The sequence below is a fragment of the Debaryomyces hansenii genome (assembly GCF_000006445.2).
Source record: "Debaryomyces hansenii CBS767 chromosome B complete sequence".
NCBI lineage: Eukaryota > Fungi > Ascomycota > Pichiomycetes > Serinales > Debaryomycetaceae > Debaryomyces > Debaryomyces hansenii.
Genome location: NC_006044.2, coordinates 47,084 through 60,116, shown reverse-complemented (window position 1 = coordinate 60,116; position 13,033 = coordinate 47,084). Strand labels below are relative to the sequence as shown.

Below are 13,033 nucleotides of genomic sequence, written 5' to 3'. Positions count from 1 at the left end.
AAAAAAAAACTTATTCAATGCGGCATATTGCGTTAAGGTATTTTAATATTAATTTAATGGGATCTTCTGCTTTAGGATTATACATGGACCTTACAATTTCTAAAGCTTGTCCATAATTATGTTTGATATATTTTCAAGCAAGTGTTTTATTTTAATGATCTTTTATTATAATATATAATAAGTATGAAGCTGTTTCTGATAATCAAAAATTTTATAAGCGGGTATTCAACAATAGCTACAAATCATGATGTCTTTTAGAATGTGGGACATCACAACTTGTAGGCTAATTGCTATTTGTTTGAAATATTGAATTGAAAATGATTAGTCTTTGATTTTACATTTTTGTCTATGGAATCAGAACTATGAATATCCCGTTCGTAATAGTGCATGTTGCCCTTTTTATCTAAAATAATAATTGTTTGAGTCCGAGTACCATAAAATTTACCTACAGTAGAACTATCGGGGAGCTGATTGACAGTACCTAGCTCTATAGGTGGGATGTATATAGAATTCCTTAATTCAAGAATTGCTTCATGTGGCGTACCATTCTTTGCAACATTTCTGTTATAGGTATCGTAGCTCAATATTTCGAAGCAACTTTCAATTAGTTGATCATGTGTATAGTTATCTTTGACTGAATTTTGAATTGTTTCTTTCAACATTTTTTGGCCCAATTCTACTTTTCTCCAGGGATCGTTATACAAAGAATTTGATAATCCAAATGTTTTTTGAATCTCTATATCATCGCTAATAGATGTATCTCCATTGGATTCAAAAATCTTTCCAACATCGCCCCTATTACTCAAAATGTTTAAAGGTTCTATTGTTCCTGTACTTTTGTTTATGTTTAGTTGACCATATAAGATAGAAAACCCACCAATCCTACTCAATACGTTATCATCCACGGTATCAAGAATTCCTAGAGGAAGTTTTTCAGATATTAATTTGTTTAATTTCGTATACCATTCTTCATTCAATTCATCAGATATTAAATATTGTAATGGAAGTACCCCTCGGGATATTTCACTTATCTGGTCTATTATACATATGTTAATAACAGCTTCGGTTTACAATGATAAATGATTACTTACCTTTATTGCTCTTTTCACGATAGTTAACTAACACTGCTAGTTTACCATCTGTGTTTACTGCAATCCATGTTCCATGCTCTTGTCTACCTAAATCTAGGGGTGATAATACCCTTACCCCATCATAATCTTTGAAATGCGCCCTTTGGGTCGGTCTCTTAAAATATTCATCCCGATTAGACAACAAAATGAATGGATAATCAGGATGTTCGATACTTGATATCAAGATACACATTTCTATTATATAACTAGACAAACTAATATAAAGAAGCGATAAATTCTAAGACATATGATTTTTAGGAAGTGGGACTATTTATGCCTGATACGAATTTGAGTGGGGTACTATACACACGACAACATTTAATTCTTGAGCATCATTTATTTGCAATTTATACAATTAAGAATATTGTTCGCCTATTAAATTATTCGGTATATTATACTATGTGTAAATTTTTGTAAAAGTATGAAATGGGTAGACACTTATAAATAAATCAAACTAGTATCTGCGTAATACTGAGCGTTAAACAGAAATTTTACTACTTATCCTGATGTTTTCAACATTTAATCCCATGACTACTTCCGAATGATATATCTGCTATTATACCAAACTCGTCTTCAAGAGGCTCCTTTAAAGCTGCTAAATTATTTGGGATGTATTGTTCGGTATTATTTACCGAATCATTATTGGTAATATCGAGATTATTGAACCCTTCCCAAGAGTAATCATGGTCATTTTTTGAATAGGTGTTTTCACTATCATATTCGGTTATTATTGCATCTCCCTCGTTATTTGAATAATTTAAATCATAAAAATTAAAACTCTCGTTACAGTATTCTTCTGCAAGTTCTGGAGGCGTATTATTTATGCCCCGGGGTGTTATATTACTGTCATCCCCGATATTCTTGATGCATTTATTTTCAAAATCAAACAGATCTCTACCTTGGGAAATAGAATTTCCTGCTTGCTTACCTATGTATTCCTTCATAAATTCCTTTTCATATCCGTCATCAAAATCATCATGTATTTGGAATTCTGTCTTCAGTATGGCATTACTTTTCATCTGATTAAAAGAATTACTCAAATAATTCTCATTGTTGTACTGTGGTATATAAGAATTCTGGGATTCAAAGCTGGAGCTATTCCTCATACGCTTTTTGTTATTGAATTCATTCAACGACATCTTATATGGCTGTATTCCAGAAAACATCTGAAAAGAGCCGTTCACTTCCTTCAAAGGTGATGGCCTTGTCATTTTATTACTAGGTCTTTCTGGCTCTTTGTACGCTTTTGAAACTGAGGTGTTCTTGAAGTATGACATAGCACAAACAGTTTCAACATCAGCTCTCACATCGGGGTTCCAAGTAAGACATGCTTTGACAACCTCACCCAACTCAGATACTGAATCAGGTATAAGATTGCAGATTTGGACACCATCAGTGTAGGGTAAACTAAACCCCATCCTCGACGATAATAGTTGAGCTTCTTTCCAATAGCCACCTAAAGGTGGGTAATAATGTCCCTTGTGCATATGCGTACCAAAACTAGGAAGAGTCGGACTTCCAAGTACCTCTAAGATTCTCCAGATCTGATCAACTTCGCTAGCTCCTGGAAATAACGGTATGAAGTTAGCAACCTCGACGGCAATTGTACCAAAAGCCCACATATCAACGGGCTTGGAATACCACATTCTCCTTAATAAAATTTCAGGCGAGCGATACCATCTTGTAGCAACGTAAGAAGTGTACTTGCCAAGATTGCCTATATGACGTGCTAGACCATAATCAGCTAGTTTCAATACGTAGTTATCACCCCTCCGATTAGGAGGAATGTTCTCTCGTGATCCATAATATTGCAGCGTGGGCATTATAAGGATATTCTCTGGTTTCACATCTCGGTGGAAATAATCGTACTTGTGGATATGGCGAATTCCTTCCAAAAGTTGTGTCAAAACACTTTTCAAGGTGGCCGGTGAAAACTTAATTCTCTTTCTAGCTCTCATTAGCTGGTACAAATTCTGATTCATCGTCTCCATTACAATATGAAGGTGGAACTCTTTATTATCGATGAACATATCATATATCTGTACCAAGCTAGGATGAGAAGGTATTCGGAGAATAAATTTAACTTCTTTGACTGTTGTTGCTTCATTTAAAGTACAGAGTGGTGTCTTCATTGTTTTAATTGCAACTAAACAACTGAGATGAGCATCGGATTCTTCCAAAGGATCTATAAGTGTTCCCCTTTTTCTCAAATCTACTTTTAAAAGGTTCTTTTCATCTTTCTTGTACTTTGCCAACACAACCGATCCAAAACTTCCATTACCAAGACTACTTATAGCTTGATAATGGTCGCCAAACGACTTCAATGGAATCCCACTGGGTGGATTATTGATATCTGGCGGAACCACACGCTTTTTAACAACTGGAACGCTGATGGTGACTTTCTCCATCATAATTTTCAAAAGGCGGCTAATTATTTTAATTTGGCTTATCACAATTATAATATAAATTTGAGTATATAGGCTGACCTAAATATAAATATAATATTATTAACTTCAATATATGAAACAATGAAACTAATTGAGGTATATGAAAATAGGCATTCAAGTAAAACATTAGAAAACAGTTATTGTTGGAACAATTTATACTTTTTTATAAGTTTGATATCCACAAATGAATTTTTGCAACACTTTTCTGACCGAGCATTAACTGACCGCATTTCTAAACATAGTTCACACGATATATAATAAAAGTTACAAACGTAAAATAACAATCAGATATGTTGTCAAAGTTCTACAATTCATTAAGGTAGATAGTATATTGATTAGTCTTTGCTCTATAAGGGATTATTTGATGTTTCTTTTTTATTCTCTTATATTATTTTGGTGCAATCTCAAAATTTCTTTGTTTAGGTTAAAATTGCCCATCAGAATTCTATATAATCATTATTTTCCTGTAAATCGTCAAGTTCACTCTCATGTGAGTCTCGAGCAGAATTGGTTTCTCTTTCTTGTTCACTGTCTGAATCTAAATGTATCATGAACTCAGAATTTTCTTTAAATGTATTACTATTTGCTTCATTTTTCGCAGGATTCTTTGCTTCAGATCCATCATTGTCAATGTATATATCATATTTTCCGTCTCTGCTAGTCTCAAATAATATTGAGGGGTCAATAGTGTAACTATTGATAATTTGGGGGATTGGGTCTCTCTCTTCGGTATCACTCTCAATAAGAACTTCCGTATCGGCTTCCAGTTTATCTTTAGATAGCATCAGCCTCTGGGTACTTAAAGTGGCAGAATGCGCCAAAGTGCATGATTTGCCTCTTGGACAAGCGCCGTTTTCTTGGAAATCAGGGCAAACAAACAAATGCATGAATGGACATTTTCTTCCACGAGAACAGGAACCACCAATAGAAAAAGGTCGACATACCCAAATTTCATAGTTTGGTTTATCGTAGTTCTTCGGTAAGACATGTTCATATGTGCACTGCGGGTTGACACACTTATTCTCCAAGAAATAACGGCAAAGGGGAGTATTATACTGGGATGGAGAGTGAGACAATAGACAATTCTTATTTTGGCAATTATTCGATAAATATTGACGACACAATTTGATGTGGTTTTGATCATGTTTGTATTTGCAGCTTGAACCTTTCTGACATAAGCCTATTACAAGTTGAAAGGTTTGAAAGAACGTAGTGACTAATTAGTATCCAAAGATTTGAATTATACTTGAAAATTAAGTACAAAGAAGAAAAAAAATACTCACCTGTTCTGGTAAAATAGCGGCATTGGTCGCTGGGAACCCTAGTTAGAGTTAGTATTGGACTATAAGATAAAACACTTGAATACGACATACCGGCCACGACGTGGAGCCTGACTCTTCAAATCACCATTAATCTTTCTAGTGTAGTTTTTATTATTCCAGACAACTGTTTTCGGTTTTTCACCTGTAGGAATTGACAAAAGAATTAAGTCATCACCATTATTGGTTACTGCAAAAATATCGCCATCAGCTTTCACTCGATCATAACTGTCTGTTTTATTTTGATTTTTAAATACTCTAGTTTTGATGGCATTGGTTTTCTTCTTCTGTTTAATCTGGTCTTGCAACTGTTTAGCATTCTCACTGCGTTGAATCATTTTGATTTTGTCTTTTTCATACACATCTGAGCTCACTAAGGTCATTCCACTTTTCGATACAGATGAAACGTATTTTGGCTCTGTTGTATTAGATTCATCGTTTTTTGAGACTTCACTATTCTTATCGTTAGTATTGGTGCCGTTGAATACAACGGTCATATTTCGATGTATATTTCCCCTGCTATGACTATTAATATGCCCTCCACTATATGGATGATTATGATATCCACCTCTATATCCACCCCTATAGCCACCTCTGTATCCACCCCTGTATCCACCTCTATTTTCATTTATATTACCATAATAATGCCCATCATAACCTGCTGTTAATGGGCCGGGAATATTTTTTTCCTCTTTCTTTTCATTTATAGCCTTTTTCAATGCAGCTATTTCTGCATATTTTGCCTTTAGTTCATCTGAATCTGGTACTGATGACATTGTGTAGTAAGAGTAAGGAATATAATGATACCTCTGATCATAGTCTAAAAAATTATGGAAAGATGAGATTTTTCATCAGAGCAACATAACCATATTTAGTAGAAGAATATTTGTTATATATAAAATACCCTCTTCTTTAACCACTATTATGAATTATACTAAATTAAAGAGCTATTCGGCTAATGCAATATCTAATATACTACCCATTGATCGTGAAACGTGCGGTGAATTGGTTGATTATGCGTTGACCTTACCGACGGATCATGAAATAGAAGCTCACTTCTTAAACTTGTTGGGTGAAAGCGATGAAACTTCAGCATTCTTAACTAAGTTCATGTCATTAAAAAAAGAAGCTGATGATTCAGCCAAGCTGACTAATGTGAAAACTTTAGGTAGTAAGACCAAGGGAGAATCGGCACATATACCATCATCACTGACAACCGGGAAAAATCATAAAGCCTGGACTTCTACGCCGTCCGAGTCAGTAGATCATAAACAAAAAGGACGATTGGAAAATAATAAGACTTCTAAGACGACATCTGAATTACTTGATTTGAAATCTCCTTCGCCTGTCGCAAAACGAAGCAAAGGTTCTAAGAAGAAGAAAATTGACAACTTGCAAGATATTGAAGCCGTCTTGAATGATCTAGAATTATCATCCAGGGATGATATTGACATGGAGTCTTCAAGTGTTATTAGAAAGAAATGTAATTGCATGGGTAGAAGACATCCGTTATTTGAGGTAGCTCCTAATTGCTTGAACTGTGGTAAGATTATTTGTGCAAAGGAAGGTCTACAGCCTTGTTCGTTCTGTGAAAAGGAGTTGTTGTCTTTCAAAGACAAATGTGAAATAATAAATTTATTGAGGGAAGAAAAGACTAGTATTGAAAATAAACAAGACTCTTCGAGAAGCAAAAGTCCACAAGATCATACTCAAGGTTCTAATCCCAAAAACAAAAACAAGAAAATTGTTGTCACATTAAACGCGGGAGAGAACCTTTGGAGAGCACAAGACACAGCATTAAAGAGAATGGAGGCGGATAAGAAAAAGGATCAGGAATTATTGGAAAAGATAAAAAGAGAGAGAGACGAGATTGCACAACAGGCGAAGGAATTGCAACATTATGAAGAAACTAGCAAGATAAATCCAGAATTAGTGAAAGCTCAGGAAAGGTTAGAGACATTGCTTACATTCCAAGCGACTGGTGCAGAAAGGACTAAGATCATTGATAATGCCTCAGACTTCGAAATGCCAAATTCAAACAGTGGAAATATGTGGTTGTCACCAATGGAGAGAGCATTGCATTTAAAAAAACAACAAAAACAACTTCGCAAACATGACGGGGTTAAGAAAGCCAGATCCGGCAGAGGTAACAGAGCCGTTGAAATGGTTATAAAGGATGGAAAAGTCACCATGGTTGAGAAGCACGTTGGTAGCTCAATGAAAGATAACGAAGAAAGCGAGGAAGATGAAGAGATCGTAGGTTTAGAAAATAAGGTCAAGGAAAGTAGAAGTGAAGGTGAAAACGCATCGTCTAAAAATATTTGGGATTATAACAAATACAGTAATAGATGGGAAAAGCCACTTTATTTGCCTTCGGATACTGACTTTCAAAATGTGCAGAATACAGACCAACAACTATATAAGCCTAGAGTGCAATTCTCCAATGACGCTGAGGAGAATGAGCTCCTTGTTTCATTGCCTTCCTAGGATATAACATATATAGAACAATATATATTAATGTGATCTCTGTATAGAACATACTTTTCAAATACAGATGAACCTCAAGCTGCTTTGTGTCAATGCACAATTGTACCTCATTTTACCTTTAGTATTGTCAAATGATATATCTACTACAGGTCTACAGGTCTATTCTCCGAAAGTCTGCGCTGACTAAGGCGTAGAGTTCGTAATCAAAAAGTTCGCGGTAGCAACGGTTTCAAATCCCATAACTCGTATATTGGTAAAATCCATCCGACTCTATAACCCGATTGGTGCTTAACGCTGCTTTCTGTAGTTATGAATTAATTTTTTGAAGCATAGCACAACCATTATTTAAGTCCAGTTGTAAGATAATTGATTTAAAGTTCATTCCGAGACGTAGCAATAATGGAAATTATGATTAATATTTACGAAATATCGACGTTGTGAGCTCAATATTGAAGCCGTTGAAAGGGGCAACATTATATGAACTAGTTAACATCGCTTAGATAAGGCTATGTAATTGCTTTGAAAAATTCACCAAAATCAATTGTTATTGTCTGATCAGCCCGCGATGAAATTTTTTGCTCGTAATTGATTCCTGGCGAACTTATATGGAGTACTTGATACCCTGAAGCTCGGAATTTAGTTATTCTCAACCGACTAATTACGAACTTCTGGGTATATATTCAGTTCAATCTACCATACGCCAAAAGTATTTCAAAAGGTAAAACTTGAGAAATATAAGATATAAAATCATGAGTAGCTCAAAAACATTTTTTATTTCAGGAGGTAACAAGGGAATTGGATTTGCTCTTGTCAAAGACCTTAGTGAAAATGAATCTAACATTGTGATTGCATCCGCGAGAAACCCCGAAGCGGCTACAGATCTTGAAAACTTAGCAAAGAAGAAAGAAAATGTGCACATAGTGAAGTTAGATGTTACGTCCAAGGAGAGTACCGTAGAAGCCGCAGCACAAGTCTCGAAACTTGTCGGGAAGATTGATGTTTTGATAGCGAATGCTGGATTTGCTGATGCATTTGGAAGTGTATTGGACACGAAAGAAGAAACATGGGTGCAGCATTGGCAGACAAATGTTCTTGGAGCAGTCTTCTTATATCAAGCATTTTATGGACTAGTGGAGAGAGGAGATGCAAAGCAAATTGTTTTTGTATCAAGTGCACTTGGATCGACTGGAGGGTATATTGGTCTCAGCGTATCTGCATACGGACAGTCTAAGGCTGCATTAAACTACACAGTGAAAGAAATCAGTGTTGAATTGGGCGATAAGGGATTTACGGTTGTAGCTGTTCATCCAGGACAAGTTTCCACTGATACTGGAAAACGTGGTAATGAAACCCTTATTGCTGAAAGCCCCTATTTAAAGGAAATGATTGAGAAGTACTCAATCACCCCTGAATTCAGCGCTACAGCCTTACTGGCTATTCTCAATAAATTGAGTCCTAGTGATAATGGTAAGTTTCTTAGTTATGATGGAAGCGAAATTCCTTGGTGATCATTAGATACTACAATCTACCTTTGTACACTACGCATAGTTCAGAATCATAGAATTAGGTAGACTTGAACCTAATCTTTTACCTGGAATATTATACTAAAATATTAGTGACTAGAACTGTAGCTACTTCAGCCGTTCCCGGTATCTATTTTTTCTAAAACACTATATCTCATAATGTAAAAATACTCTCAGTTATTCAAACCATAAAATATAGGCCAATTTTAATTTCCCATGCTGTAGAGAATTCAGCAAGCGCATCTAATCCTGTTGTTTTCTATTTGGCCTTATTGCGTTAATCGGATGTGCCAATATTCTAAGCAATAAATATTATTCGATCGTTAAGCCATTCCAATACTTTTTCAAATCTTTCTTTCTAAATTTCATTTGCCATCCTGTGGTTGATTCAATCTTATCCAATAAATTCAATATTATTTCATGTTCATGGTCACTACTTAATAGTTTGCCAGCGATCCATAAAGGTTGCAAGGCATTATTCCAACACCCGCTAAATGAACTAGTTAATAAAGATAGACTTTAAGTAAATGAAGAAGAAAAAAATGTTACTTACTGATGATTATTATGTATGCTGATTGCGCATATCTGTTTTGCATGCCATATCGTCGATTTCTGATAATAAGACTAGTTAGTAAATGCATTAAAAAAGGAGCAAGATTGTACATACAATACACGCCGAAGGCTTAATTTTGTATAACCTTGGCTTGTTCTGAGTTAATAGTATAATTGCCATATGAAACAATTGGTTAGCTGAAATTGCCGGCCCATTCAAAAATAAAACTCCGGGAAATGGTTTATCATCGTAGCTTAGTATTGGCTTCAAATGGAATGGTATGTTAAGATTCCAATCTATAATTTCGTTCCATAAAAAATCCCATTCTTGTTGAAAATTTTTAGAATCTTTTGTTATCAAGTTTAGTACTCTAGAACATAAGAATACAATATAGTTTGCATACATATCATCATCTTTTGTTTCATTAAATAAGCGTTTCAGCTCATAAATCGAATAATCCTTAGGAAGCCAATTCTCAGAAGGAATTATAGTGGATTGCTCTCCAATGACGGCTGAATTGACATCCATTCTTGCGTAGCACCAAAATAACCTTCTCTCCAAATCTCCACTAAACCCATTTATATCATTGGCTTCAAATAGTGCATGGCAACCTTCCAAGTGATGTCGCCATTCTTTAGGAGACGACGACATCATTTCAAAAACACACAATATAACGCATGATGAAATTATTGATTTATCCATAATCTTATTAACTGTTGGGATCAAATGCTTCAACGACTCTTGATATAGCTTAATCGTTTTTTCTGAAGGATATTCTCGTTCTGTTTGTTCTTTTTGTCTAGAAGATATAGCATAGATAGCATAAAGTAAAGACTTATTATTCTGAGCAAGATCTGCTACTGTAGTACCAAACTGCTTAGAATTATCAAACATATCCAACCAAGGAGCAACCTCATATAAATAATTCTTAAATAACTCCAATTCCTCGCGAGATGTTAGGTCTGTCAGAAAACTATTTAGAATGTCACTAACTTTATTGTTACTGTTATTAGCAGGAGTGGCAGAATTTACACCAGATTCTTTATTGGTATTATCTGTTGAGTCATTTAATAGGTCTTGTAAATTTTTACTGGAATTTCTTGAAAGGAAGTTCGGAGCTGGTGAACATAAAATATTATTAAAATTTGCTGTTGTTGTAAAATCATTAAGTTCGGCATTTGTAAACATATAATCTCTTAATGTATTATGCAAATCATTATAAAGCAAAAATGGCGCTAAGGAGTCAGAAGGGGAGAAAGAATATGTTGTGCTATTGTCAATTTTTGTTGCAGGTGAGCCATCAATGCTTGGATTGTTATAGTTATTGAGGTTATTATCTTGAATTGGATTCGAGTTAAAGTAAACTGATCCATTCTCAACCCTGTTTTCCATATTTGGATTTGCTGAGTCAAAAGGTGATGTATCGATTGAATGGTGGTTCTCATTTTTTCCGTTCTCTCTCTTATTTGGTGGGCTTTCCTCGGTTGTTAACCTAGTATCATCCTTAGATCCCCCATTATTTGGAGATATTTTGTTTGAATTTAATATCTGGTTCAACGGGACTTTCAGTACTGATTCGTTGGAATCCAATAATGGTGGTATCATATTTCTTTCATGACTGTAAATATTGGATGGAATACGAGAAGCCGATGGTGAAACAATCAGCAGTAATTTTGAGGAATTCGAACCCATACATGAAGAAGTTGAATCACTATTGGAAAGCAGCGAGTATTTTCTGGTAGGAAATGTTACAGAATCATTAGAGGTGGTAGCTCTTCTATTAAAATTTTTAAGTAAACGATCTGCATACTTATCTAAGTTCCCCGATTCATTATTTTGATCAATGATTCCTGATAGACCACTTATTGAGTTTCTATTAAACCGTCCATTATTCATAGGCCATTCGCAGACTTCTGATTTTTTCATACAAGAAGAACAATTTGGTTTAGTTTCGTCACATTTCTTATGCTTTTTCCGGCAATTTAAGCAGCCTGTTCTAGCTCTTCTTTTGCGAGGCTTTTGGATTGATGGTTCTAGCATCGATTTTCAAGGATGCAGTTTTGAAAATCAATCGAATATATTGATAAACAATTTGACCGTGGATTGAAACTAATGATATTCGTTATATGTTGATAGATCTCACTTAGTTCTACATATAACACATCTTCCCCACTTCTATCAATCTACTTAGTGATTAGCTATCCAATATACAGATGATACGAATGTCTACCTTATTTTTATAAATACTCATAAAATTAGTTTCACAGTAAGCAGCAATATTATTCTAATCTTAGTTGAAGTCAATTTTCAGGGGGATAGCATTTGAGTCGGGCCCATATATTTGTGAAGAACTGAAGTAATTTTGTAAAATAACTTGAGATAGTTTAGGAAATAATAACCGCGGTTTGATACGCGTTCGTATACCTTGCGGGCCTGATGGCGGGTAAAAAGGTTTCCCCGAGATCTTTCTACAAAGGTGAGTATTAGCCGACATTATCATTGGCGCCTAATTTGGCAATGCTGAAGGTGCAAAAAATCAAAGCTCTGTCACTAGATACTAAGTATTTATATTAGAAAAATACGTCAAATTTAAAGTAATGTAAGAATTTATCATAGCTATGTTTTATTCAAAGCATTGGGATTATTCCGAAGAAGACCTTGTGTTACTGTATTTGAAGGGCGTTTGTGCCGTAAACCCTTCATTAACATTGAATGAAGATACAAAAATAATTTTCAACGCTAAATCTGCTTCCGATAAGGTGATAGTAATCTCAGGTGGGGGGTCAGGGCATGAACCAACCCATGCAGGTTTTGTAGGTGAAGGCTTGTTAGATGTTGCTATTGCAGGTAATATTTTTGCATCACCTTCGGCCAAACAAATTCTTAATGGGCTCAGATCAATCAAATCAGAGAAAGGGTACCTTTTAATTGTTAAGAATTATACAGGAGATATATTAAACTTTGGATTAGCAGCAGAAAGGGCCAAATCTCTCGGAATGACGTTGAATTAGTAATTGTTGGCGATGATGTTGCAGTCGGGAGAACCAAGAATGGCCTAGTAGGGAGAAGAGATCTTGCTGGAACAATTTTAGTGCACAAGATATCTGGAGCTAAATCACTTTCGGGCGCTTCGTTGTCTGATATTGAGCAGGTTTCTCAAAAAGTTATTAATAGCATGGTAACCATTGCTGCTAGTTTAGAGCATTGTTCTGTGCCTGGTAGAGGAGAAGACGGATTAGAACTTCTTAAACCAAATGAATTCGAGGTCTGCATGGGAATTCACAATGAGCCAGGGGTTAAAAATCATTCCAGTATTCCAATAATAGGAAGTCTTATTGAAGAATTGCTTATGTATCTATTATCTCAGGACGATGCAGAAAGAAGTTATGTTCCTTTTGATTCTAATGATAAAACAGTGTTGCTAATTAATAATTTGGGTGGTACGTCAGTATTAGAATTATATGCAATAGGCGATATAGTACTCCAGAAACTTGCTGACAACTATTTAATAGTACCTGTACGCATATATATCGGTGAGTTTACAAATTCTTTAAATGGTCAAGGGTTCAGCATT

The 13,033-nt window shown here is 35.1% G+C and overlaps 7 protein-coding genes across 7 annotated transcripts; 2 read left to right on the top strand and 5 right to left on the bottom strand. All coding sequences in view use genetic code 12, as the record gives it.

The window, feature by feature from the left end:
* Positions 1 to 290: 290 nt before the first annotated feature.
* On the bottom strand, positions 291 to 1,323 carry DEHA2B00770g (DEHA2B00770p; the record flags this gene model as incomplete). The annotated part of the gene is made up of 2 exons (XM_457001.1): positions 291 to 1,036; positions 1,092 to 1,323. 2 exons carry the CDS (start codon positions 1,321 to 1,323, stop codon positions 291 to 293), a joined length of 978 nt encoding a protein of 325 aa, XP_457001.1.
* A 319-nt stretch (positions 1,324 to 1,642) lies between these two features.
* On the bottom strand, positions 1,643 to 3,541 carry DEHA2B00748g (DEHA2B00748p; the record flags this gene model as incomplete). Its single annotated transcript, XM_457000.1, has 1 exon — positions 1,643 to 3,541. One exon carries the CDS (start codon positions 3,539 to 3,541, stop codon positions 1,643 to 1,645), a length of 1,899 nt encoding a protein of 632 aa, XP_457000.2.
* A 473-nt stretch (positions 3,542 to 4,014) lies between these two features.
* DEHA2B00726g (DEHA2B00726p) lies at positions 4,015 to 4,948 on the bottom strand (the record flags this gene model as incomplete). Its single annotated transcript, XM_456999.1, has 2 exons — positions 4,015 to 4,793; positions 4,861 to 4,948. The coding sequence occupies 2 exons, from the start codon at positions 4,946 to 4,948 to the stop codon at positions 4,015 to 4,017; spliced, it is 867 nt and encodes a 288-aa protein (XP_456999.2).
* DEHA2B00704g (DEHA2B00704p) lies at positions 4,920 to 5,672 on the bottom strand (the record flags this gene model as incomplete). The annotated part of the gene is made up of 1 exon (XM_456998.1): positions 4,920 to 5,672. The coding sequence occupies one exon, from the start codon at positions 5,670 to 5,672 to the stop codon at positions 4,920 to 4,922; it is 753 nt and encodes a 250-aa protein (XP_456998.1).
* A 148-nt stretch (positions 5,673 to 5,820) lies between these two features.
* On the top strand, positions 5,821 to 7,383 carry DEHA2B00682g (DEHA2B00682p; the record flags this gene model as incomplete). The annotated part of the gene is made up of 1 exon (XM_456997.1): positions 5,821 to 7,383. One exon carries the CDS (start codon positions 5,821 to 5,823, stop codon positions 7,381 to 7,383), a length of 1,563 nt encoding a protein of 520 aa, XP_456997.2.
* Positions 7,384 to 8,132: 749 nt separating this feature from the next.
* DEHA2B00660g (DEHA2B00660p) lies at positions 8,133 to 8,891 on the top strand (the record flags this gene model as incomplete). The annotated part of the gene is made up of 1 exon (XM_456996.1): positions 8,133 to 8,891. One exon carries the CDS (start codon positions 8,133 to 8,135, stop codon positions 8,889 to 8,891), a length of 759 nt encoding a protein of 252 aa, XP_456996.2.
* Positions 8,892 to 9,218: 327 nt separating this feature from the next.
* DEHA2B00638g (DEHA2B00638p) lies at positions 9,219 to 11,499 on the bottom strand (the record flags this gene model as incomplete). The annotated part of the gene is made up of 3 exons (XM_456995.2): positions 9,219 to 9,405; positions 9,460 to 9,518; positions 9,574 to 11,499. The coding sequence occupies 3 exons, from the start codon at positions 11,497 to 11,499 to the stop codon at positions 9,219 to 9,221; spliced, it is 2,172 nt and encodes a 723-aa protein (XP_456995.2).
* Positions 11,500 to 13,033: the final 1,534 nt, after the last annotated feature.